The 24,853-nt window shown below is 33.1% G+C and overlaps 3 protein-coding genes and 1 long non-coding RNA gene across 7 annotated transcripts; 2 read left to right on the top strand and 2 right to left on the bottom strand.

Moving 5' to 3' along the window:
* Positions 1–3,385: 3,385 nt before the first annotated feature.
* Positions 3,386–4,217, bottom strand: LOC130710720 (uncharacterized). The gene is made up of 4 exons (XM_057560072.1): positions 4,155–4,217; positions 3,718–3,985; positions 3,544–3,640; positions 3,386–3,455 (listed from the first exon to the last, which is right to left on the bottom strand). Exons 1-4 carry the CDS (start codon positions 4,215–4,217, stop codon positions 3,386–3,388), a joined length of 498 nt encoding a protein of 165 aa, XP_057416055.1.
* Positions 4,218–11,521: 7,304 nt separating this feature from the next.
* Positions 11,522–14,747, bottom strand: LOC130716198 (uncharacterized). 2 transcript variants are annotated; one of them, XR_009011891.1, is made up of 6 exons: positions 14,627–14,747; positions 14,397–14,481; positions 13,181–13,399; positions 12,772–12,875; positions 12,600–12,679; positions 11,522–12,118 (listed from the first exon to the last, which is right to left on the bottom strand). It is a non-coding gene; the product is annotated as an uncharacterized LOC130716198 (long non-coding RNA). The 2 variants fall into 2 exon arrangements; XR_009011892.1 differs by having other exon boundaries at positions 13,181–13,331.
* A 781-nt stretch (positions 14,748–15,528) lies between these two features.
* LOC130713834 (protein NRT1/ PTR FAMILY 8.3-like) lies at positions 15,529–20,248 on the top strand. Of its 3 annotated transcripts, none has more exons than XM_057563647.1 (5): positions 15,529–15,670; positions 15,963–16,068; positions 16,157–16,374; positions 17,301–17,820; positions 19,208–20,248. In XM_057563647.1, exons 2-5 carry the CDS (start codon positions 16,052–16,054, stop codon positions 20,028–20,030), a joined length of 1,578 nt encoding a protein of 525 aa, XP_057419630.1. In that variant the 5' UTR covers positions 15,529–15,670; positions 15,963–16,051; the 3' UTR covers positions 20,031–20,248. The 3 variants fall into 3 exon arrangements, with proteins under 3 accessions (XP_057419630.1, XP_057419628.1, XP_057419629.1); XM_057563645.1 differs by having other exon boundaries at positions 17,264–17,820; XM_057563646.1 differs by having other exon boundaries at positions 15,963–16,072.
* A 1,418-nt stretch (positions 20,249–21,666) lies between these two features.
* Positions 21,667–23,157, top strand: LOC130710717 (uncharacterized). Its single transcript, XM_057560068.1, has one exon. The coding sequence runs from the start codon at positions 21,667–21,669 to the stop codon at positions 23,155–23,157; it is 1,491 nt and encodes a 496-aa protein (XP_057416051.1).
* The last annotated feature ends 1,696 nt before the right edge of the window (positions 23,158–24,853 follow it).

Here is a 24,853-nt window from a genome sequence, read left to right as displayed (position 1 = left end):
ATAGGTTGAATATTGATTTCATTTTTTTCTAAAGAAACGTGTTTTTAAAATTTAAAACTGATTTGAATATAATGATAAATAATTTAAACGTGATTTAGGGGGAAAAAAACTTACAATTTTAAATGCATATAAATAAATACAAAAGCATGATTTAATCAATAATTTAATAAGTTTAACGTCATAAGTTTCTTTCAACAAAAAAAACGTGATAAATTATGTCTGAAAGTTGGCCTTAATTACTAATATTTAATACTAAATTTAAATTTTAAATTTAAAACTCAAAACTCTATTGTACTTTTACAATTTTCAAAATAATAAAAGCATTAACTAAAATTGAATACCTACTCATTAATTTATGAGATCATGACTTTTTTTAATTTATTTTAAAAAAAAAAGTAAACGTAACCCACTAATTTGTTTCTTTCTCGATTGAATATGATTTCAATTTTACTAAAAAAATGTGTTTTAAACATTTAAAACTGATTTGAATATGATGGAAAACAATTTAAACATGATTTAGGGAAAAAAAATTCAATTTTAAATGCATGTAAAATAAATGCAAAAGCATAATTGAATTAATAATTTATTCAGGTCAACGTCATGAGTTTCTTTAAACAAAAAAAAACATCATAATTCTTAATGAAAGTTTACATTAATTACTAATATTTAATGCCAAATTTAAATTTTAAATTTTAAAATCAAATCTCTATATTATTTTGACATTTTTAAAAATAACAAAAATGTTGACTAAAATTGAATATCTACTCCTTAATCTATGAGATCATGACTTTTTTTAATTCATATTTTAAAAAAGTAAACGTAACCCGATTAATTTTTTTTTTGTCTGAATTTAACATGATGACAACATAGAAACTGATATATTCCAAACTGATATCATAATCAATAATGCCCAATACAAATGAAGTAATAACCATCTAAAGAGAATAAAAATCATAAGAAATTTTCACATCGAACCTGAATCAAAAACTCCCCACTCAAGCACAACACTCCATGAACATTACTTTTTTTTATCCAATCAAATTTGATGCTTAATGAAAGTAACATACCCATTGATAAAATAAAGGGGCACCTTGAATGTCGAAAATGTTATTGTGAACATTTTCCTTGACCATGACTTCTTGAACTGCAGAACATAATCCAAATGTTTTCAAGTCAGAAAAATACAGCAAGAAAAAATAAAAATGTAATGGTCGTGATAACCATCAAAACAAAAAATTTACAGCAAAATCTATGAGAAAGTAATGGGGGGAAAACCTCACATGGTTTTTTCACACTTGAAGAATCTTCCATATAAACTCGCAGCTCCAATTACACTTTGCAATAAGAGTATCATGGGTCACAGATCAATGTAAAGCAAAACAGTACAATGCTATCATCATTGTACATTGAACTTAAATTCAATTTATAAAAAAGATAGATAAGTGTGAACAGATTAGATTGCAGTTTAGAGTTCTAAAGTTCATGTAGGTTAAAAGATTGCAATATTTATAAATTAAAATAAGAGATAAAGATGTATCAAACTGAATAGCATTTCTCAGTCGAGGGAAGCACAGCAATATTCCATCATATCTGGAATTATGGAGGAGAGATGCAACTTAAGGGAGTATATATAGTTGAGTTGGAATTAGGGTTAATGATGAGAAAAGATGAAAAGAATATTCCATTCAAATTTAACTTTTTTTTTACACTTGAAAATGCTTTAATTCAACAGCCTTAATTAGAATAAATGTTAATTTGACTTTTTCATTCAAATTTGATTCGGATATTTTTTTTATTCCAATTTCTAAACCGAATTTATTTGAATTTTTCAAAATAAATATAAAGGCCCGTTTTTTTTCATCAATGCCATATTTTTACATAGAATGCCCGTTTTACATAAATATCAAGGCCCGTTTTTTTTTTTTCCATTCAAACATGCTCAAATTCAACATCATTAAATAGAATCAATGCTAATTTTACCTTTTCATTCAAATTTGAATTATTATTTTAGAGAATTAAAAAATATTTAATCAAATAAATAAAATCAAATCCCTCGCAATTAATATCGGTATAAATAAAAGTCAAGCATTAAATGAAATCAATTTTAATTTAATTTTTTCATTCAAATTTGAATTTTTATTATTTCGAAATTCATCCACAATTTCCGTTTTATTATTTCAACTCTTAATGGCAGAATCAGTGTAACACAATTGTAAGTTTTTATTCAAAATATTCATCCACAAATGAATATTCATTTATGAATCAATTTATGTATTTTCATTTTTAATGAGTAAAATCAAATAAATAAAATCAATAACTCATAATTAATGTCCATATTAAATTTTGTCTGAATAGGAAATAAAAAGAATAAAACGGAAATTGAATATAGCCCATAAATTATTAACATAAGCCAGCTTACATGGGATTTTGTTTTCTGAATTTAAAAAAGTCAAATTATAATTTTTAATGCTTGTTAATTCAGATTTTGAGTGACAATAAACCTTGCCAAGAGTGGAATGATCTCGAAGTTAAAGCAATCAAGACCGTTTTAAATTGCAATAACTAATAATTATGAATTCTTAAAGTCAAGCATATATATTCGAATCAAGGTGAGTCAATTTATTATTGCAATCATGGCTACTAAAAGTCACCGTATTAATATTGCAATAACTTCCAATCAAAATTATTGCATTAAAACCGATTTCGAATGGGCCTCATTACCACATGCTATTAAAAATGGGCTTCGAAAATTTTGGTCCAAATTAATAAGAGGGAGACACTTGTCATGAAATGAGGGGGGTGGGTGAGAGACAATCTTGGAACGCCACCTCAGCTTTTGTTCTGGATAATGATTCTCTTTTATAAAGTACTAGTGTTCTTTACCCGTGCGTTGCACGGCGATTAAATTTATTGTAAAGATGAATGAGTAGTAATATGTTTTAACTTAATTTAGCCTCTTTTCAGTAAGTATAAAAGATATAGAACTGAACATATGTTACAAACATGTAGATGAATGGACCACAGTAAATATATTAATTTGATGAGTTTGTAGATACCTCACAGTGTCAACACTTGAATAGTAATAAAAGTCAAGTTTTTAAATAATGCATTACATTGAAATTGAAATAAGATAAACATAACAATGACAGCAACATGAACCCTTATTCGAAATTGTAGTCCATGATTAATGATAAAGACTTCATAACCGAGCTTGTTGTCAATCAAGCATATTTGAGCTATAGAACCTAGAAAGGAAAAAAAATTATCAGTGCCAATACAAATATAAATTGTGTGTAATTTAAAAGTGTTAAACTAACCTTATAGAAACGTCAATACACTTTCAAATTAGATGATCAATAAACTGCTTGTTATCTTTTTTATGCTGTCAACAATAAAGAGAATAACCAACGACTTCAGTAACATACTTTCCAAAAAAGGCGCATTCAACCCGAACTCTATTAAGAAAATTGAGAAATTATAAAACCTTACTCACAATAATCAAAGATGGAAAAAATATGAATAAGCAATAAACATTGTGTGTACCCATCTTGGTCAAGTTCAATAGTAATCATTTTCTGCTTTGTTCCATCTTTCTCAAACTCAGTTTCAGCACTTGCACCAGTGAGAATTCCAATCACATCTGCAAAATCATAGAAACATTAATCCAAAACCCAGAACACTAATTTAAATATCAAAAGACTAAAAAAGAGTCTATACCTATAAGAAAAGACGTATAAAGGTCCTTAAACATTATATCAGATATTGGCACAAAATTGTAAGGGTTTAAGTTGATGGCCTGTTTGGGAACCAAGCGCACAAATGTATGAATATCAAAGTTGATCTTGAATGGGTGCGAGGTTGAACGGAAATCACGACCGCTTTCACCAACACCAGAAAACAAAATCTGATATACACGTCCTTCACTCAGCAAAGATTGGAATCGGTATATAAGAGTCTTCCTAACCGTAGCATGAATCTTAAAACCCTGAAATTCAATAAAATGAGGAAATTTGAGATTTATAGTTTAAAAAAAAGAACGTAACACATGGTCATTATGTGAAAAAGTGATTTACCTTGTCATCCATAAGAATCATGTCCATGGAAAATGGAAGCTTGGAGCCATATAAGCTCGGACTAAGCCACAACCGGTTCACCTTTGCAATAATAGACCAGTTCTCCTTTGAGACATCGATGGTGGCGAGATTGTCGATAGCCATTAGAACAAAGTATATTTCGAAGCTAATAGTTAGTGGGAAGGGATGATGAAGTTAAAGAATAGGATGAGATGATTTATATAGGAATTTGAGAATTAGGGTTACTGGTCAATGAATGTTAAAAAAGGAAAGAAAAAAAAAAGGTTGGACGGTAATACAAATCTGATTGCAAGGAGGTAATTTTTTTTTTAGGTCAATTTTCACTATTGAAATTAATTATTATCGACCAAATACCATGCCTTACACGTGAACTACTCATTCTGATGAGTAATTAAAGGAAAATAGGAATTAAGAAAAACATGGTGTTATTACAGTATTTAAGGTTTGACTTTTATTGCAAATCATATTAATTTCTTTCAAGAATTAATTTCTTTATTTTCGCACAAAAAAAAACAGTGCGTATTTCTTTAAAGAACGGGTCATTAATATGGTTCTCAAAATTAAGTTTTTAAGGTTTGACTTGTAAAGCAGCATTAACATGGTGTGAATGCTTGAAAGAAATTAACCTGTGACTTGCTCAGCAGAATTAACACTCTTTTAATTCTTGACTTCTTTTCCTTAACAGAATTAACACCATTAATTCTTCATTCAGTGCAGGTGCTGAATCTCAAATTCAAGGCTGTGAATATCCGTTTTAAAAATAGTTTGAAGATTCAGATTCAAACAAAAAAGTTTTTGCAGCCTAAACGTTGAATTTGAGAATGTTTTCACCTTACTAAATTACCTTTTTCATGCCTACCAAAAAATCGATTTTTTTTGAAAAATGATAATCAATGGTATAATGGTATATGTATAAAACTTTTATGTTAACAATTAATTAGGGGTTATAAAACAATAAAAACAAAATCATCATTCAAATGACTTTGAATAATGAGCCTTCATAAAAAAACTTAAATTAAAATGGGCTTCTACTATTTTGGTCCAAAACAATTAGAATGTGACACTTGTCATGCAAAGAGGGGGTGAGCGAGAGTCATTCTTGGAGTGTCAAATCATGGAGGTGAGGCTCACAACCTTCCTCTTTTTCTAAAGTATATAGATGAATCTTCTAGTATTAATTTATTTTTAAAGTCATTTAATGCTTTCATTGATCTATAAGTTTGAAAAATATTTGATAATGGAGAGAATGATGCTACTCATAATAAATAATTAATGCTCATAACTTCATTTAAAAATTTATGGAATATCACTATATTTTTTTTAACGAAATTAAAACTGAAAATTAATAGTATTTATTAGTTCATGCAGTGATTAATTTGGGAATAATTTAATAATGTTTAGAAATATACACTCAATATTTCACATAATTTTTTTAAAAAAAAAACATTGAGTGTTGAGTTAAAATATACACTATTAACTCAAATAACGAAATTAAATGAAATAAGACAAATAAATTAAATAAGAAAATTAAATTAAATGAGAAATATTGATTTTTTATTTTTTCATTTTGAGAAAGAAAATGCATTTACTCAACTTTAATTTTTCCTTCTAATTAGACTCACCAAATTTTGACAATGTCAAATTTGGAATATTTTTAAAAAATGGTAGTATTTTTAATGTGATACTCAGGTATAAAACTTTTTTTAAAAAAACTTGACACATTGATTTTCCTTAGTGAAACTCTGATGTAGATTTTTTTTAACCTGAAACAAATAATAGTGAGATTTGTAGGTGAATCTTTGTTTTTTTATTGGAAAAACTAATTATAGGTGAATTTGAGTATAAGAAAAAAATATTTGTATAAAAATTAGAAAATAGATATGGTCTGTTAAAAAAAAAAAATAGATACGGTATGTAATTATGATATAGTAGCTGTCATAAAAATTATGATACTACATCTCTTAGGCTGTGCCGGATCAATATGATTTAAATACGGTTAATATTTATTTTTTTGAACGGAAAAAATAGAGAGGTCAAATAAATGATTTTCATTGGTAAACCTTTGCAGTAAAAAGTAAAGGCAAACTAATTCATAAGGGAGAAAAAAAAAGAAACTATAAATTTCTGGCCTATCTTGCATTCTTGCTTTAATTTAGAAAGGGTTAATTCATAAGGGAGATTTGATTTTAAAAATCAATTATTAATGAAATTTATAATGATCATTAAATGAGTTGTTAATGATGGACCTCAAAACAAAAGTCCAAGAAAAATGGGTTTCAATGAGGTGGTCTGAATGAAGGAGAGGTTGACACTTGTCATCTAATGAAGGAGGTTTGGTGAGAGTAAGTCAAGGAATGCCAAGTGTTCTAAGTGGGTCTCACAATGTTATTCTTTTCTATAATATATAGATATAGATTTTTAAGATCAATGATTATGATTGAATTATAAATAAAATTACAAAAACTAGCGTTTTTACCCCGTGCTTTGCACGGCGAATATTGATCTCATTATTTAAGCACGTATTAATAAATTAAGATATGAAAGAAAAAAAAATGAGCATTCAACAAAAAAAAAATCACAATGAGTGTCACACAACTTGCAAAATTTTGTGTGATTATCAAAATGATTTTTCATTTTACTTAAGTATTTTTTAAAAAAAAAACTAAGAGTAAATATAAGTAACGGTATGATAAATTGAAATTGAAAATATGATTTGAAAACACTATTATATATATATATATGTGTGTGTGTGTGTGTGTGTGACACTCATTGTGATTTTGTTTGGTTGAATGCTCATTTTTTCATATCTTAATTTATTAATACGTGCCTAAATAATTAGATCAAATATTGCCGTGCAACTCACGGGGTAAAAACGCTAGTTATTATTTAAGAAAACAAATCATAATTAATATGTGCATAGATTGTTTGAATATGCCAAATTTGAAGCTTAATCATAATTGATTTCATTGAAAAATTTCATTTGAAAGCATATTAATCGTATGCAAAAACCTTTGTTATCCTATTAAATATTTTGCACATTAAAAGCATGAAATTAAGCTTGATAATATCTCATCGAAATTATTTACTATTATTATGGTTTTCAAAATTTATGTTAGGTTGTAGTGAAAAATAATACCATAAAAACAACATAAATTCCTCAACTGAATATCTTACTATTTTTTAAAAGTCAATTTATCACAATTAATTTTCTCATAATTTGGTATATGTTCTCATTTATTTATTTTTAAAATTTGTCTTCATTGATCAATTTTTTCGAAAGCAAAAATAACTTTATTAAACTTAAAATGCTTTTATAATACGACTACACCTTTAAAGCTTGACAATCCATATTTGAACATTTTTTAGGCATAAATTTGTTCAGAAATGTAAGTAATTTGCAACTAATTGTATATTAAAAATGTTGTCAATAATTTGCTATAAATAATGACATTAATTTAAAGACGTGTCGTATTTTGTTCCGTAATTCTCTTATTAATAATAAAAATGATTTGAATAAATATTAAAATAGAAAATTAATGAAAACAATACAAAATGTGTGTTTTATGATATATTAATTATTCCATTATAGAAACTGATTCAAATATTTTAATGTATTTAAAAACCATTAAATATGGTTCAGTATAAACATTTTTTTAAAAAAAATATTTTTTTAATGCATTTAAAAATATTAAATAGGTGTATTAAAAACGTATTTTTTTTGTAAAGAAAGGAATATAGCATTTATTGTAATTTTTTATTTACTAAAAATTAATGTATTAAAGAATATTTTGTTTTCTACCATTGACCCTTGATCAATGTATTTAAAAACAATTTAAAAAAAATGTATTTAAAAACGGTTAAATACGTGAGCATAGCGGTTAATGATATTAATATTTTACTAATATTAATTTTAGAAATAATAATTTTCTCGGTTTGTTTAAAATATTTTTTTAAGGAAAGGAATATACTATTTATAGTATTTTTTAATTGAGTCAAAATTAATGTATTGAATAATCATTATATAGGTCAATTCAAAAGGTTTTTTCAAAAATATTGAATATAGCATTTATTGCATATATCGCATTTAATGTCTTTTATTAGTTTACTAAAAACTAATGTAATTAAAAATAATTATATAGGTGTATTAAAACATCTTTTTAGGAAAGGAATAAAGCTTTTATTAAATTTATTAATTGAGTAAAAAATTTAATGTATTGAAGAATGATTAAATAGAAAAATTAAAAACGGATTTTTTAAAAAAACGAAATTAATTCAGCAGTTAATGTTATTGATACTTGACTAACTTTAATTTTTGAAATAATCATTAATTAGATTAATTCAGAAGGTTTTTAAAGAAAGTTTTGAATATAGCATTTAATGTCTTTCATTAATTGACTAAAAATTAATGTAATTGGTGACAAATTAGTGTCTTTTATACAAAATTGATGTCTTTCATTAATTGACTAAAAATTAATGTCTTTCATTTAATATCGTCATTTAATAGATGTTAATTTAATAGGTGACAAATTAGAGAGAAATTGGTGTTAACAATTAATTTGCGAAAGTCTCTCTGGCTGTGACACTTTTCAGCCAGAGAGATGAGTTTGAGGAGAGTCATTCTTAGAATGACATGTGTTATAATTTAGTGGATAACGATTTTCTTTTATAAAGTATATAGATGTAATATCCTCTCTCTCTCTCTCTCTCTCTTTAATTTTACTCCAAATCACTAAGGTAGCGTTTGGTGACGGAACGAAACAGGACAGAACAGAATGGAACAGGACAGAACAGGATGGAACAGGATAATAATGTTCTATGTGTTGTGTTTGGTAACTCCAAGTCAATAGAACAGAACCATGCTTTTAATTACATATATAACCCTGCATGTTTAATATTTAATTGAGAAAAACAAATTGAACTCAATTGAACATTTTGCATAGAAACTGTTTGTTATTGCTTACTTCATGAAATAATCACTTATTTCTTTAAAATAATCACTTATATATTGTTTAAGTTGTTTCAGTATGCTATTGAAAAAAACATTAACCTATAATTATCTATTTAAGCTATTTTAAGTGCGTTTATTTAGATTAAAAATATTGATTTTTAACTATAATTTTTTTAAGAGATTTCGAGAAAAGCATAAGTTGATTCGTGTTCGACTACTCTAATTAAAATCACTTTTTTTTTATCTCCCCTCATCTATCATCATAGATTTTCATTATAAGCTAAAGTAACTGTTTCAAATAATTTGTATTCAGCTTCAGCTGAAACAAACACAAAAAGTGATTTTTCCAAAATAAGTTGAATTAAACGCATTCTAATTGGCTCGTTTATCATTTCTTACAAAAACTGATTTTACTTTTGAAAAAATAATTGATTTTTTTTAATTAAGTTGATTAATGTTTAATTATTCTAATTAAAATCACTTTTTTTTTATCTCCTCTCATCTATCATCATAGGTTTTCATGATAAGCTAAAGTAACTGTTTCAAATAATCTGTTTTCAGCTTCAGCTGAAACAAACACAAAAAGTGATATTTGATTTTAAAAGTGATTTTTTTTATTTTAAAAGTGATTTTTTAATTAAAAAGTGATTTTTCCAAAATAAGTTGAATCAAACGCACTCTAATTGGTTCGTTTATCATTGCTTACAAAAAGTGATTTTACTTTTGAAAAAAATAATTGATTTTATTTTAAGTGATTTTTTTGAAAAAGTAGATTTTTATTTAACTTTGTCTACAAATATAATAAGTGCTTTCAGTTTTATAAGTGATTTTAAACTGTTTAGATACATAAAATTTCAAATATAAATTAGGGGTATTTTTGAACTTGCAAAAGTTTTAAGAGAGTGTTCCGTTCCGTTCCCTTCCGTTCCACCCTTTTCCAGGGAACCAAAGTGTCCCGTTCCTGGAGCCTTTTGTCCTGTTCCGTTCCATCTTAAAAACACGACAAACACAGAACGGAACCCATGTGTCCTGTTCCGTTCCCTTCCCACCTGTCTACCAAACGCTACCTAAGAATTCAACTTTTGTTCTTCAGTCAGAACATCGTGTTAAACAATTTAAACATCACAATTCACAACACAAAATATATAACAAACATGAATTATTAATATAGGATCATAGTTGCATGGATTTAGTTCCATTGTCTTTTGACTTGACGTTGGAAGTCTTTGATCTACTTGGATGCCTTAGATTGTAAGATATGGTCTTTCTCCTTCTTTCTCAACTTTGATGTGACCCAAGTCACATATTTATAGAGAAAGCGGGGAGGAGACCTACCTTTCATGTAGGGTTATAACTTATAAATGGTTCACACATATCCTTATATGAGGAGTCACAACACTCTCAAACCATATCATTTCATGACATAGTCTAAATAGTTCCAACCCAAGATTTAATTAAACTAGGATGGTACCCGTGCAATGCACGGGAGGCTTCATCTATAGTTTTTTTTTTTGAGTTTTTGCCTAACCAAAATTTATAGCAACTATCCGTGCGTACATTCATAGATAGGGTTAACATCTTCAATATTTGTAAACTTTATTTCAGATAACTCTGGAACACTTCATACTGGGAGGGTGCTAATCCGTGATGAGCAATTTGACTGTTTTGACATTGCTTTCAGTGCTCCTATTCCGGAAGACCTACGCTCTGGTCACTTGCAGGATGCTGTGTGCCTGTATACCAGCTATTTGTCAGAGATTTCTCTACGTAATTCCACAATTTGCCATTTATAGTTATCTTCAATGTGTTTAAGTAAAATCAAAATACTACTCCACTGTGTGTGCAAGGCAGGATTTTGATATGTGTGATCCATAAAATGTGTTTTTTTAGTGGTCTTCCATGATAAATATGAGATGTTCCTAAATATAACGTATTCATTCCTTTCAAAAAAAAATATTCATTCATTTTGCTTGTTTACCAAACTTAATCATGAAGCACTAAACACTAAAGTGTATACTTAAATTTTCGTTGAACTCAATGACGATTCACGTTTGAGTTAACATGTCAAAATTGTACTTCTCCCTGAGTTGGGATGTTTGTTTTCCTTTGTGTCAACATGTCAAAATATTGCTCCTGCTTTAGTTTGGATGTGTTTTCCCTTTGGCATCAACACAAACATGAAACCAAACAGGCACAAATTATGTAACATTCTTTGCCGGTCCTAGTGGTGCATCATCACTTATTGTACTGCACCAGGGCTGTTAGCTAGTGGACCAAAAAGACCGAGAGAAAGTTAATCCATATTTCCATTTGGTTTAATTCCATGGTAGTTTACTCATTGTCAGTGTACTCTTTCCTTTTCTATCTTATAGAAACTCAGATCTCCTGCTTGCAAAAGAGAAAACTGGAACCTGAATTATGGGGAACTGATACATTTTGTGGTTTCTTATCATGGTTCCAAATTGGAGGAAAGGCAATATAAAGTATGAAATTCAAGTGTCTCTTGAAAAATAATAATGAATATTGTTATTCAGAACAAATTTGTATAAAATAGGATGCGACATCAATTATTTAAACCCGAAACAGAACCCAAAAGAGAATGGCTGAGCTCAATTCACAGCTCTACATTCTAAGAATCATGTATTAAAATTAAAAGAATTCATTCCCACACAAACTTCAATAAATTATGCTTGGTCATCAAAGAGATCATTGAGCCGGGGCTTGGTTGGTCCAGGAATTAAACGGTTCTACTCGATTTGATCTATTTTCTCAAGATCCTCCTTTGTGAGTGCCCAATCAAAGATTTGCAGATTTTGGTTCATTATGTCCTTATCATAGCTCTTTGCCACAAAAGTGACTCCTTGTTCATACAACCATCTTAGACTGACATGAGCTATAGACTTTCCATGAGCCTCAACAATCTCTTTGAGCATATCATTCTCCATAACTTCATTTGGTCCCTTGCTGGCACCTTTCCTAAGAGGCGAGACAGCAGTCAAAACTATTCCTTTTGCATTGCAGAACTCTCTTAGTTCCTTTTGTTGCCATGCAAGGTTCCTTTTGTGTGGCTGAGCCCCTAAATATAACCATATGAGAAGTCAAGATAAAAAAGAAAGATCTTTGACAGAGTATAGAAGATGAGAAGTTAAAACCTCAACACCTCTATTTCACTTACTGGCCAGCAGGAAAGTAAAAAACAAAATCATAATGACATTGAATAGTCCTCAGAATAACTAAGAGCAATCAAAGAAAATAATAGAAGCTAGAAGAAGAGTGGCAGAAATCAAATAAGTGCATTTGTGCCGATGTAGCAGAAACATTTTAATGAAAACATTGACTAAATAATATGTGTATAAATCATGAATTAGTGATGAGAAGTGGTTTTCCCAAAAGCTGCTAAGTCTTAAATTCATAAAACAAAGGCCTATAAAAGAGGAATTAACCATTCGGAAAGCAAAGTTATAAAAAGATTTGATTTCAGATATTACAATATGAAAAGAAATAAGCAAAACAGAACAATTTTTTGCAGAATCAAAGTGGAGGGCTCAAGTTCATACCCAAAAGTTCATTTGATAGTTGTGCAAAGGAAAAGAACTAAAGCTGCAGATGTCCATGTAGCTAATCTGAAATCACATAGCTACAAGTTAACAAAAACAATCAAAATGATTATATGAGACAATCACAATACTAAACTCGAGTCTACAATTGATTCAAAGGAAAACATCTTACCTTGGGAGACTATATAAAGCGTTTTCTTCTACAAAAGAGATTGTGTATCAAAGATAACAAAGAACGAACATGTTTTAAGCTTCAAAACATGAGCACTCTAGAGTCTAGAGCAAACATAAAATTTAGTTAGAACATCACTAAGTTTGAAATAAAATGAAACATGGCCAGTGAAGACAACCAATGACTAAAACACAAAAGTGATGGATAAACATCTAAACATGGCTATATTTCATGCATTTCATAATAATAAATTAACTTATGCAGAAACAATAAGTCTAGATTAAAACAGCAAGATGTAGAAACTTAAAATTTTTGGTTAGGTGCACAAAATCTGGGGTGGCCATACTCTCATCAATCATAGAATGATTTTTTTTTAAATAAAAAATTAAGGGCAGACGGTGAAAGTTACCTCATCAGAAAAGTTCTGCAAATGCAATCGTTGCAAGCAGCACAAATGTAGTGCGAAAATCACTTTCCTCACAGCGGTGAAGAATATGCCTCCTCCTGCCTGAAAGCCATGGCCACCACTTTCCAACTCCGAGCAAGCTCTCTTTAAGAATCTGGAAAAAGAAGAAGAAAGCAGGTGGTGAGCCATTGTTTGCCTAATGCTTGTTTCAATCTTCTGACCCTGCAAACAATAATAAACTTGGGAGTAAACAATAACTTCAAAAGTTTGCAAAAATAGGTAGTCATTCAAGTGATAAAAGATAAAAACCCCAGCATCAATGAGAACCAGCTGAATTGCAAATGGCCTAGATGGTTCACCTACTGGACACATATGCCACATCCAATCATACTAACTAACATTCCATGTATCTCTCCCAGAACACAAGCTCCTAATAGGATTTTCAGGTCCATACAATTCAGTCATTGCTATAACTCAAACAACAAATTCAAAACAATAAAACCACACCAAGTTGAAAGATCTTTTCAAAATTCACAACATGCAACCATAAAAAATCGCTATTTATAGAGAACTAATCAAACTTCACAACACATAAAACCATAAATATCACCCAACTTGACTTAGAAAGACAGGATAATGCAGAATCACTTCACAAAAGCAATAAAAAGGATCTGAATTCCAGTTAAAGTCCCTAGTGTGTCTGTATGAATAACAGTGACATCATCAGAGAATACCAATATCCAAAATCTCTTCACCAAAGAGCTTATTGAGGCCATTAAGCTTGTTTATCACCTGAATAGAATATTTCCAAAACTAAACATGGTTTTTATCTCCTTATTTTTTTTTCTATAAAATGAACTTTACAAATACAACACATACCGGACAAAGAAAGTTACAATAGGTTCTGGCAATTCAAGAAGCCAGAAGTTTTACTGAGAAATTGGACGAAGATAAAAACAATGTTCCTACTTCCTAGTACATTATAATCAATCATCAGGATGCAAAACTATCAAAAGAAAAACAATAAATTAAAATACATTATATACATGCATTAAGTAACTTAAGTGCAATCTCTAATGGAAATATGTCTACTTCTCTAGAGCGTGGAAAAAACCGCTGATCATTTCCTAATAGAACAATGGAAATCTGTCTACTTCTCTATTTTTTACCCAACCGTTTAGCAATCTCTAATTAGAGCGGCCCGAGCGAGGAGTTATACCTTGATTAATTCCTACTTTTTCCCATCCACTGTACGTGAAGGCCAAAAGCCCATTTTCTTTCAACAGGGAACTATGGTCTAATGCCTGGAATAAATAACAAAAACAAAAGAATCGCATGATGCTGCTTCACATTTACCTTCGTGTCAAAATCTATTGAGGTTCTGGAAAAACATTTAAATATCTAAAACATTGTAGCAAGAAATTCATGGAATGAGACAAAAAAGTTTACCTTTTTCGTTAACAAAGACATGGCCATGAAAGAACTCAGCAAAAGCTTTGAAAGTGACTTCAAAACCATCATCTGCTCATATGATCAAGGAAGACCACCAAAGAAAAAAATTATACCATCATCAACAGAAACAGATGTAGGAAACACAACCCCTATTAGTTATGTTAAAAACTATTAAGATATAACTTAAACTGGTTGGAATCAAATTAGTTTGAAGCTTCCTACTTAGAAAAGTATGTCAGTTGAATGATGACACAACCTTTATAAGAACATTGGAAAGTTGTAAAAAGAACTCTAAGGTATCTAAACAACACCATTACTCATGTCTCATCTACAATCCTCAAATTTGGCAGCACTAGTAGTGTCTCTAGTTACATTACTGTGATGCAGATTGAGCAAGTGACCTTGACACAGGGCCGACCCAACACTAAATAAGGCTTAAAGCAAACTTTAAAGTGAGTTTTTTTACATAAAAAAAATTTAGTAAAAAAAATTTCAAGGGCCTTTTTAACTTAACAAAACAAAGTGGGGGTCTTTTTTACTTAGTAAACGAAAAAAAAATGGAGTCTAAAGCCCTTTCTTGGGTGACTTTACCCTTGGGCCGACCCTGCCCTGACCCATATGATAGAAAATAAACCTCTAGCTCTTGCATTTTTCTTGGACAACCTTATCTCAAAGTGGTAAAAAAAAAAGCCAAATTTGATGAAAGAAATTTTCAAGAGATCAAAACAGATATGAAAAGTCTACATGAACCGCCTATGTTGTGCGGTAGAAAATTAGTCACATAAACTTTATGACGTCTATGAGACTTTTTTAAAACAATTTATTTCAGGGAATTAAAGCTATGGATTTATTTTTTCTTCAGGGACCATTATAGATTAAAGTGTATAAATGAGGGACTAAAACATCTAAGAAGTTATTTATAATTTAGTTACTTCACTGTAAGATGAACTTCAAATCTTCAGCCGTGTGAACTGGCGGAGAGATATGGGCTCTACAGAGAATGGTTCCTCGCTTGTGGAAGAGGCTCTTCTTCATCTTCAGGTTCCCCTTTCTCTCTCTCTTTCTCTCTTGATTTTTATCCACAAATTTTGTGCATTTATATTCGTTTTTCAAACATATTCATAGCACTTTGGTGATGAAATCTACTTTTGATCTTTTCCTGTATACCCTTTTGTTGTTAAACATCAAATGTTGATCTTTGATGAGATTTCCATTGTGGAACAGCAAAATATTTAATAAAGTCAACGCCTTTCTTGACTTTTCCACATTTCAACCTTTGGGAAGAAGTGGAATTTTGCTATATGATGAACAATTGGTTATTTTTTATCTGCAGGATGAAGAGAGTAAACGATACACGGGAGACGGTTCGGTTGACTTTAAAGGGAGACCTGTTCTTAAGCAGAACACTGGCACTTGGAAAGCATGTCCCTTTATCCTAGGTAGGTAATATTTTTCATTTCTCTGATAATCAAATATATCTTCTTTTTTATGTTTGAATTGGATTTTTAACATAATATTGAATCACAGGCAACGAGTGCTGCGAACGTTTGGCGTACTATGGCATTGCAACAAATCTCGTGACCTATCTTACCCGCATACTACACGAAGGAAATGTCTCTGCTGCGAGAAATGTCACCACTTGGCAAGGCACTTGTTATCTTACAGCTCTCATTGGAGCTGTTCTGGCAGATTCTTACTGGGGACGATACTGGACAATTGCCGTTTTCTCCACGATTTATTTCCTTGTAATGTCAAACTAACATAGGTTTATTCTCCTTTTCAAATAATTCTATATACGTCTCGTTCTTGATATACTGCTTTAAATGCCCTACACAATTCTTATAGTGCTAAGCAAAATACATACTTGCAGTATGCAAGGTTTCATCTTGCATTTGTATGCGTTATACAGCATTCTGCATAATAATAACTTGCAATGGTGATAGGATGTTATTGAACCATTTCTAAGTCTTCTTTATGTGTGGAATTAGGTCCCGATTGGATGAGCTTATTTGAGCTCATCTTATACCATAAGTGCTTATGAAAGTGTTTGGGAATTGGGAGAGCTTATGTAAATAGCTTATGGCCTACCTATAAGAGCTTATGCTTTTTCATAATCTAATTTCAGATTATTTCATTAAGTTTCTCAATTTAGCTTAGGAATAAGTGCTTTGTGATAAACGCTTATTGCCATTAGTGCTTAATTAAGTTGTTCACCCGAAAACACCCTTAATGTCTTTTATAGATTTCATTGCAACTGACTAGAAAAATGGTGATGGATAAGGAGGGAAATAAAATGTTATGCTGTTAAAGACATTTGGCAAAGGGAGTGTCTGAAGATCAGTTCTGGTGTACCATGATCCAAACTTCTTCCTTCCATTGCACTGCTTCTACTGTATATTGAAGTTTCTTAGTATGGAAGTGAGAAGTTCCTTTGATGGATTCCACTTGAGCTCTGAATATAATTTGCAGAGGCATTCTCACTTTAGAAAAGCTATAGGGATGATATTAGGAGCAATTGGTGTTTGGCTGGTATTCTTTGTCGACATTTTGTATTATGTGCATCCTTAGCTTCTATATGCTTTTTTGTTCGATTCTCTTTACAAGTTTTAATAGTAACATGACTGTTTCATCCAGGGGATGTGTACATTGACTCTTTCTGCATCTGTTCCAGCATTGAATCCTGCCGAGTGTTTGGGTTCCGTATGCCCTCCAGCTACTCCTGCGCAATATGCTGTGTTTTTCTTTGGTCTCTACCTGATTGCACTTGGGACTGGTGGTATTAAACCATGTATCTCATCTTTTGGGGCAGATCAGTTTGATGATACTGATCCTCGGGAAAAGGTTAAGAAGGGATCCTTTTTCAACTGGTTTTATTTTTGCATCAACATAGGTGCTATAGTATCAAGCACTTTCGTTGTATGGGTTCAAGAAAATAGGGGCTGGGGTCTTGGATTTGGCATTCCTGCTTTATTTATGGCATTAGCCATTGGAAGCTTTTTCATAGGCACACCCCTCTACAGGTTTCAAAAGCCAGGGGGAAGTCCTGTTACAAGAATGTGCCAGGTTGTGGTAGCATCTTTCCTGAAGCGGAATGTGGTTGTCCCTGAGGATAGTAGACTCCTGTTCGAGATACCGGACAAGAGCTCTGCAATTGAAGGAAGCCGAAAACTGGAGCATAGTGACGAACTTAGGTAAGTGTTTTGTTTATTTTGGATTGTCGTTGTTGTATTATTTAGCTTTGGTTTCAACAAAGGAAAAGGAGTTTCTTATCTTGCTTGTTAACTTATTCCTAAGATTCTTGTAATAGTGTAATTTGTCTTCCTGCCAAATCCAAATTTTAGGCTAGTGTAGTGTGATACGAGTCCCCAATCTATTTGTCTTCCTTACGGCCTTGTTTGTCACACCAGATATGGCCTGATTGGAGAGGAAAATTAATAATATTTACAACCTTTATCCAGTGTTTAAAGGAATAACAGATAGCAGAACAACACTCTCTCTGGTCATGTACTCTATCAGATGATTTCAGGACGGCGCTATTTAGCAACTCATACTGTAACCCTTGTTGCACCTCTTTATCTGTTCTATGAGTCGCCTTTGTTATTACCCATAAACTTCCTTCCTCTGAATCTCTGATTAGACACGATATCTGCCACAATCATCAAAGTTGGAGGAGTACCTTTTAGAGAGAATAGCCAATGTGCAACTTCTGTCAAGTCTTTATGCCTCTAATGGATTTATCCATATTCTTATCCAAAATTTTAGTGGGTCTTTATATTTCCCAAACTTTTAGGTGCAAGATTTTAGTCTGAATTCAACTATCATCTGCTTTGAATTTTCCTGCAAATTCCACTCAGAAAAAGTTGTGTTTGAGAATGTTACTGGAACCCTGGATAGGAGAAGATCCTTGGATGGTTTAAATGTCACCCGAACCAGATTAGACTATGTATGAATTGCATTGGCTTTGAGATCGGTGCAATGTGTAGGAGTGATTTCATCGGCTTTGATATCCATAAATTTGTGTTGCTGGGTAAGCATTTGATAGGAAGCATACATTTTTATGCTGACGACTGATTACCAGTTGCTTAACTAGTTATTGTGTTCTCATTTTGTTTCTTAACTATTCATGATTAGACATTCATGTATGAACATTTGAGATCTTCATGCATGGCTCAACATTGCTCATAGTTGTCTTTTTGTATTTGCTTATGGATATCATCGAGGAATGCCTTGTTAAATAATATAAACTCTTTTCTTCAAGAGGGATGAGAAGTGTAACATTGTTGTCAGCTATTTTTTTTAGTGGGCTAGTAGCAAATTCATTGTTTTTTGTTTATGCTTTCCCTTGTTATACGAATATATTGTCTTTAATAGTTTTGTTATTTGTAGGTAAACAATTTCATTTCTGCTAATATATATTTTTTTAAGTTTGTGTATTAATAATAATTTGTTCTATTATTGATAATGGCTCAAGTTTACTTACCTACTTCAAAATATTTTGAAATTTTTATGTAATATATGTCATCAGTGATCGTGGCTTCATGCGCTCTTCTAAAATTCATTTCTTTTGTTTTAATGCAGGTGTCTTGATAAGGCAGCTGTAGTGTCTGATGCTGAGAGGAAAAGTGGCAATTATTCTAACCTGTGGAGACTTTGCACAGTAACACAGGTGGAGGAATTGAAAATCTTGATCCGCATGTTTCCAGTTTGGGCTACTGGAATAGTTTTCTCTGCTGTTTATGCTCAGCTATCAACATTGTTTGTGGAACAAGGAACCATGATGAACAGAAGTATAGGTTCCTTTAACATTCCTCCAGCTTCTCTCTCATGTTTTTCTTTAATAAGTGTTATCTTCTGGGTGCCCGTGTATGATAGGATCATAGTTCCCGTCGCGAGAAAATTTACAGGCAAGGAGAAGGGCTTTTCAGAGTTGCAAAGAATGGGAATTGGCCTTTTTGTTTCAGTCCTGTGCATGTCAGCAGCTGCTATTGTGGAGAATACACGTCTGCGGCTTGCAAGAGAGCTTGACATTGTCGATAAACCTGTGGCTGTACCAATTAGTATACTTTTGCTAGTCCCTCAGTATTTATTATTTGGGGCAGCAGAAGTATTCACATGCGTGGGACAGATTGAGTTCTTTTATGACCAATCTCCGGATGCTATGCGGAGTTTATGCACTGCTTTGCCACTTCTGACTGTTTCATTGGGGAATTACTTAAGCTCTTTCATTCTCACTATAGTAACATACTTTACTACACAAGGCGGAAATCCCGGATGGATTCCAGATAACTTGAACAATGGTCATCTTGATTACTTTTTCTGGCTTTTAGCTGGACTTAGCTTCTTAAATATGTTGGTGTATATTGCTGCTGCCAAAAGGTACAAGCAGAAGAAGGCTTCCTAAGATTTTTCAGGCATTTTTGAGGAGGGGAACCACATTCTGCTATTCCCTCTGTCATTGCAGTGATTGTTCTGCATAGATATAAAAATAATTTGCAATCATGTACTTTTCACTTACAAAGGAAAATCTGTGTTATGTCTGTTGTGGATAGTTAATTGTGTCATTCATGTCCATTGTGGATAGTTAATTTTCACTTTCTCAATATTCCAACAATTACTACATTTATAAGTTTTGATATAGAAAAGGTATGGAGTATGGTTCCTTAAAGTGAGAGGTTCACTTTAGTCATAATAGTGAGCAGGTGATTGATCAAAAAATCAACAGAGACAAGGCTAGACATAGCCAGGGGAGTTGGGTTTGGCACCCCACCTATTGGGTTTGGCACCCCACTTTATTCAATACGGGATTTAAAGTTTCGTAATCAATACGAAACTTAAAAAACCGTACTGTATTTGAGCATATGTGGCACATTTTCAACCATTCATTGCATACTAAAACAAATACGGAATTTTAAATTCCGTATTGAATACGGAACTTTAAATCCAATATTGAATAAAATGGGGTGTCAAATCCAATAGGTGGGGTGCCAAACCTAATTCCCCATAGCCAGGTATAGTGGAGGAAGTCATAATAGTGAGTAGAAATGATTCCTTAAATAATAACTAGACATATCTCTAGTTATTATTTAATGCCTAATAATACAAAAAATTGTATCTGAATAATTTTGTTGTTGTTGCATATAGTAGTTTAAACTTTAAAGTATTTATTTTGAATATAATTCCATAGGGAAATTCTTTTACACTCTCAATTTACTACTCTTTTATACGAAAATGTGCAAGGTTTCTTAGATAAAATTTAAATATCCATAAATGAGGATTGCTCAATAAAATTGCAATTAAATATATAACCTTACGATTCGGCCTATAAGCTCATCTCAAAAATTCCGGTTAATTGGATTCGGCCTATTATGAAGAAGATAATTAGCCCAATGCAAAGTAGCTTTATCCCGGGGAGAAGCACAAACTTTTTGATGTTTCCTTAATATCATATCATGTATTGTTTGTGTTATTTGCTTTACAAAAATTTAATTTTCTTAATACTAAATGTATTATTTGCCGCCACTACTTATTTATATGTATGTGTATATGTATATTGTCTCCACAACTTAAATTTTCTTGATCCTTCATTGGCGGATAATGTTCTCTTTGTTGTCAAGGCAAAGAATAGGCAAGTGTTTTTAAGTTTGAGCCATGGAGGAAGAAAAACAGGGGGAAGAGAAAGATGAAGAAGTTGGAAGGAGAAGCACTTTAAGTGATTGAAAATATGTTAGAGGAACCAAAATTGATATGAGCAATTACACGTATGATTGTGGAAGAGTCGACCGATCAAAATTGATAACACATAAGTATAATGACTTAATTTGATTAGAAATAATTCTTAGGGATGACATTGAATTGATTTTTTTCAGAGACCTAATGTGATTTATCTTACAAAGTTAGGGGCCTAATGTGATTTTTTAAAAGTTAAACTTATAAAAGATAATCACATTGTCCTTGAAGAAACAGTCAAACAGCCACCAAAAAAACAAAAAAACAAAAACTAGAGCAAGAACTTAAAACGTCTGCTAGGGTTTGAGCACATGGAAGTGGAAGATACAAATCCACCGCTGACCGGTGGAAGTCTACCGGAGAGACCCTCCTTTCGTGATAAGCTTATGGAGGGGTCCAGGGCGGAGCCGCCTAAAGAGGTGAAGGACCTAGTCGAGCAAGGGCGCATGAAGATCCAACTTGTGAATGGTAATCGGCTGCTACCAAAAATAGTAACGGAAGCCTCTGTCGTGGAGGAGATGAGTGCTCCGTGGAAAGAAGCACTGGTGGTGACCCTCCTGGGGAAATCACTGGGGTATCGCACTATGAAACTAAAGCTGGGCAACATCTGGAGGTTGGCTGGAGATTTTGATATGATTGATGTTGGGAATGGATTCTATATGATCAAGTTCGACAGGAAGGAGGACAGAGAACATGTGATCAATGGGGGGCCATGGATGGTGTTTGACCACTACCTTGCGGTGTCGACTTGGAGTCCAAAGTTCATCTCTCCGGCAACCAAGGTCACAAGAACACTGGCTTGGGTTCGCATCCCGGGACTCAATGTTGTTTTTTATGATGAAAGCTATTTGTTGTCCATTGCCCGGGCAATTGGCAAACCAATTAAGGTAGACCGTAACACTCTGATGGCATACCGGGGAAGGTTTGCAAGAATATGTGTTGAACTGGATCTCACACTCCCTGTAGTGGGGAAAGTCTGTATTGAGGATTATTGGTACAACATAGAATATGAAGGGCTACATGTCATCTGCACTAAATGTGGGTGTTATGGCCATAGGAGCAGGGAATGCACAGTTCAGACGGCGGCAATGACCCCAGTAAACCCTAATTCAGGAACGCAATCAACCATTCAATCAATGGTGGAGAAGCAGACAGGTGTCACGGATCCAATGGTGGCCCAGGGTACGTCGGGGCCAATTCAGGTAACTCCCGAGACTCCTGCCACCCCGGATGAAGCGGCTATGATACCGGAAAATTCAAAAACTCAATCAGCGGCAAGTTCACCCGTTAGTTTAGCCCAAGAATTTGAAATGCATGGGGATTGGTTGGTAGTTTCAAAAAAGAAAAAGAAACCCCACGTAAGTCAAGGCATGCAATTTGGTGCGAGATCCAAGGGTATAATTATGGGCTCATCATCATCAGGTGCGGGATCCAAGGGAATGAGTATTGGTGCATCAATGCCCAATAAATCAAAGCAAAGGTCAATTGCAAACTCCTCCAACATTCTGGCAGGCACGGAAATAAAGGGAGGTAAAGCGGGCCCCGTGATGCAGTTGGCAACAAAAACCCAGGAGAATAAAAAGAGAAGGTTTGTTGCCAATAATAATAATAAAGATATTCACTATGGGCCCCAGCTGATTACTGGATCTACGAGGACCCCACTGGCCCCACAGGAGGCAGATCATGAGAGATTGAAGATGGTAATTTTTGGCCAATCCAGTAAAGTGCCACATGAGGAAGAAGACTATCTCAAGAGATTTGGTGCCTCAGGTTGTCATGAGGAGAATAATGAACATGCATGACTCCCTGGAGTCTACGGGGCTAGCCCCAATAATTACCCAATCATTTTATGATAGGGTTTGAAGATCTAAAAATAATTTCTTGGAATGTTCGAGGTGCTCTCCATGACAATGGTAAGCGCTTTGTGAAAGAATTAGTAAGGACTAAAAACCCAGATATAATTCTTCTACTGGAAACTCGGTGCCAATTTGCTCGGGCTAGCAGATTTTGGAATTCCCTGGGATTTTCGCCTGCTTTCATCTATGAGGCTATAGGGTTCAGAGGTGGCATTTGGGTTCTTATCAGAACCAATGCCAATTTTAACACCCGTCTCTTACATATGCATGATCAAGCAGTCTCCTTTGAAATCTGGAGAGATAACTTCTCCTGGGCATGCTCAGCCATTTATGCATCGCCGAGTCCTGCTCAAAGGGATTTACTATGGGACCATCTTTACCAAATCAGACCAGGTATCACCATCCCCTGGTTACTTGTTGGTGACATGAACGAGATCCTTTTCCCCACGGAGGTTCGTGGAGGTGAATTCCTCCCCAATCGGGCCTCCAAATTTGAAGAAGTCCTGAGAAACTGCAACCTGATTGACCTTGGTTCAGTGGGTGGCAAATTCACCTGGTTTCGCAAGCACAATAACAGGTTAATCCTCTCCAAGCGGTTGGACAGAGCCTTAGGCGATGTTGACTGGAGAACTGAATTTCCTGAAGCTTTTGTGGAAGTGCTACATCGAATACACTCGGATCACTGCCCCCTATTGATCCATTGCAGCGCTCCTAGGCCTAGTCAAGGTACGAGTAAACCTTTCCGTTTCCTAGCTGCGTGGTCTGATCACCCCGAGTATGAGAAAGTGGTATCACGAGCATGGCAGAAAGGTAACAATGACATACACGCCAAGCTTACCCAAGTCAAGACAGACTCTGAAATCTTTAACAAAGAAGTTTTCGGTGACATCTTCAGGCGCAAGAGGTGGGTGGAAGGCAGGTTGCGTGGGATTCAAAGAGAACTCAACGCTCGGGTTACCTCCGACATGGTTCAACTGGAAACTGAACTACAACGAGATTACAGAGCTATCCTTAAACAGGAAGAACTACTCTGGTTTCAGCGAGCGAGGGGCAACAACATCCGTTTTGGCGATCGGAACACCACTTATTTTCATACCCACGCTGTCATTAGAAAGAAAAGGAATCAGATCCACAAGCTCAAGCTTTCCAACGGTTCATGGTGCTCGGACCCAGAAATCATTATCAGTGAGGTTCGTCAACACTTCACTTCCCTATTTGCAGCTGGTCCACCCCGTGGCCACACGGAATTTCACCACCATGCGTTCACCACTCTAACAGAAGCAGAGAAGACCAAGTTGAATTTCCCAGTAATTAAAGAAGAAGTCAGGAAAGCACTTATGACTATGAAATCCTACACTGCTCCGGGAGCAGACGGGTTTCAACCATTCTTCTACAAGAAATACTGGAGTCTTGTTGGGGAGGATGTGACCAAGGTGGTACAGAAGGCGTTCGAGAGTGGATTAGTGGATGACAAATTACTTGAAACCTTAGTGGTATTGATCCCAAAGATAGAGCACCCATCCTCTCCCAAAGAGCTCCGTCCAATCAGCCTTTGTAATGTCGTCTACAAAATCATTACCAAAGTGATTGTGAATCGAGTTCGCCCTTTGATGAACCGATTGATTGGTCCCATGCAAAGCAG

This window comes from Lotus japonicus, chromosome 4 (genome assembly GCF_012489685.1).
Source record: "Lotus japonicus ecotype B-129 chromosome 4, LjGifu_v1.2".
Lineage (NCBI taxonomy): Eukaryota > Viridiplantae > Streptophyta > Magnoliopsida > Fabales > Fabaceae > Lotus > Lotus japonicus.
Note: the sequence above shows the minus strand (reverse complement) of the source record. Positions and strands in the feature narration are given on the sequence as shown.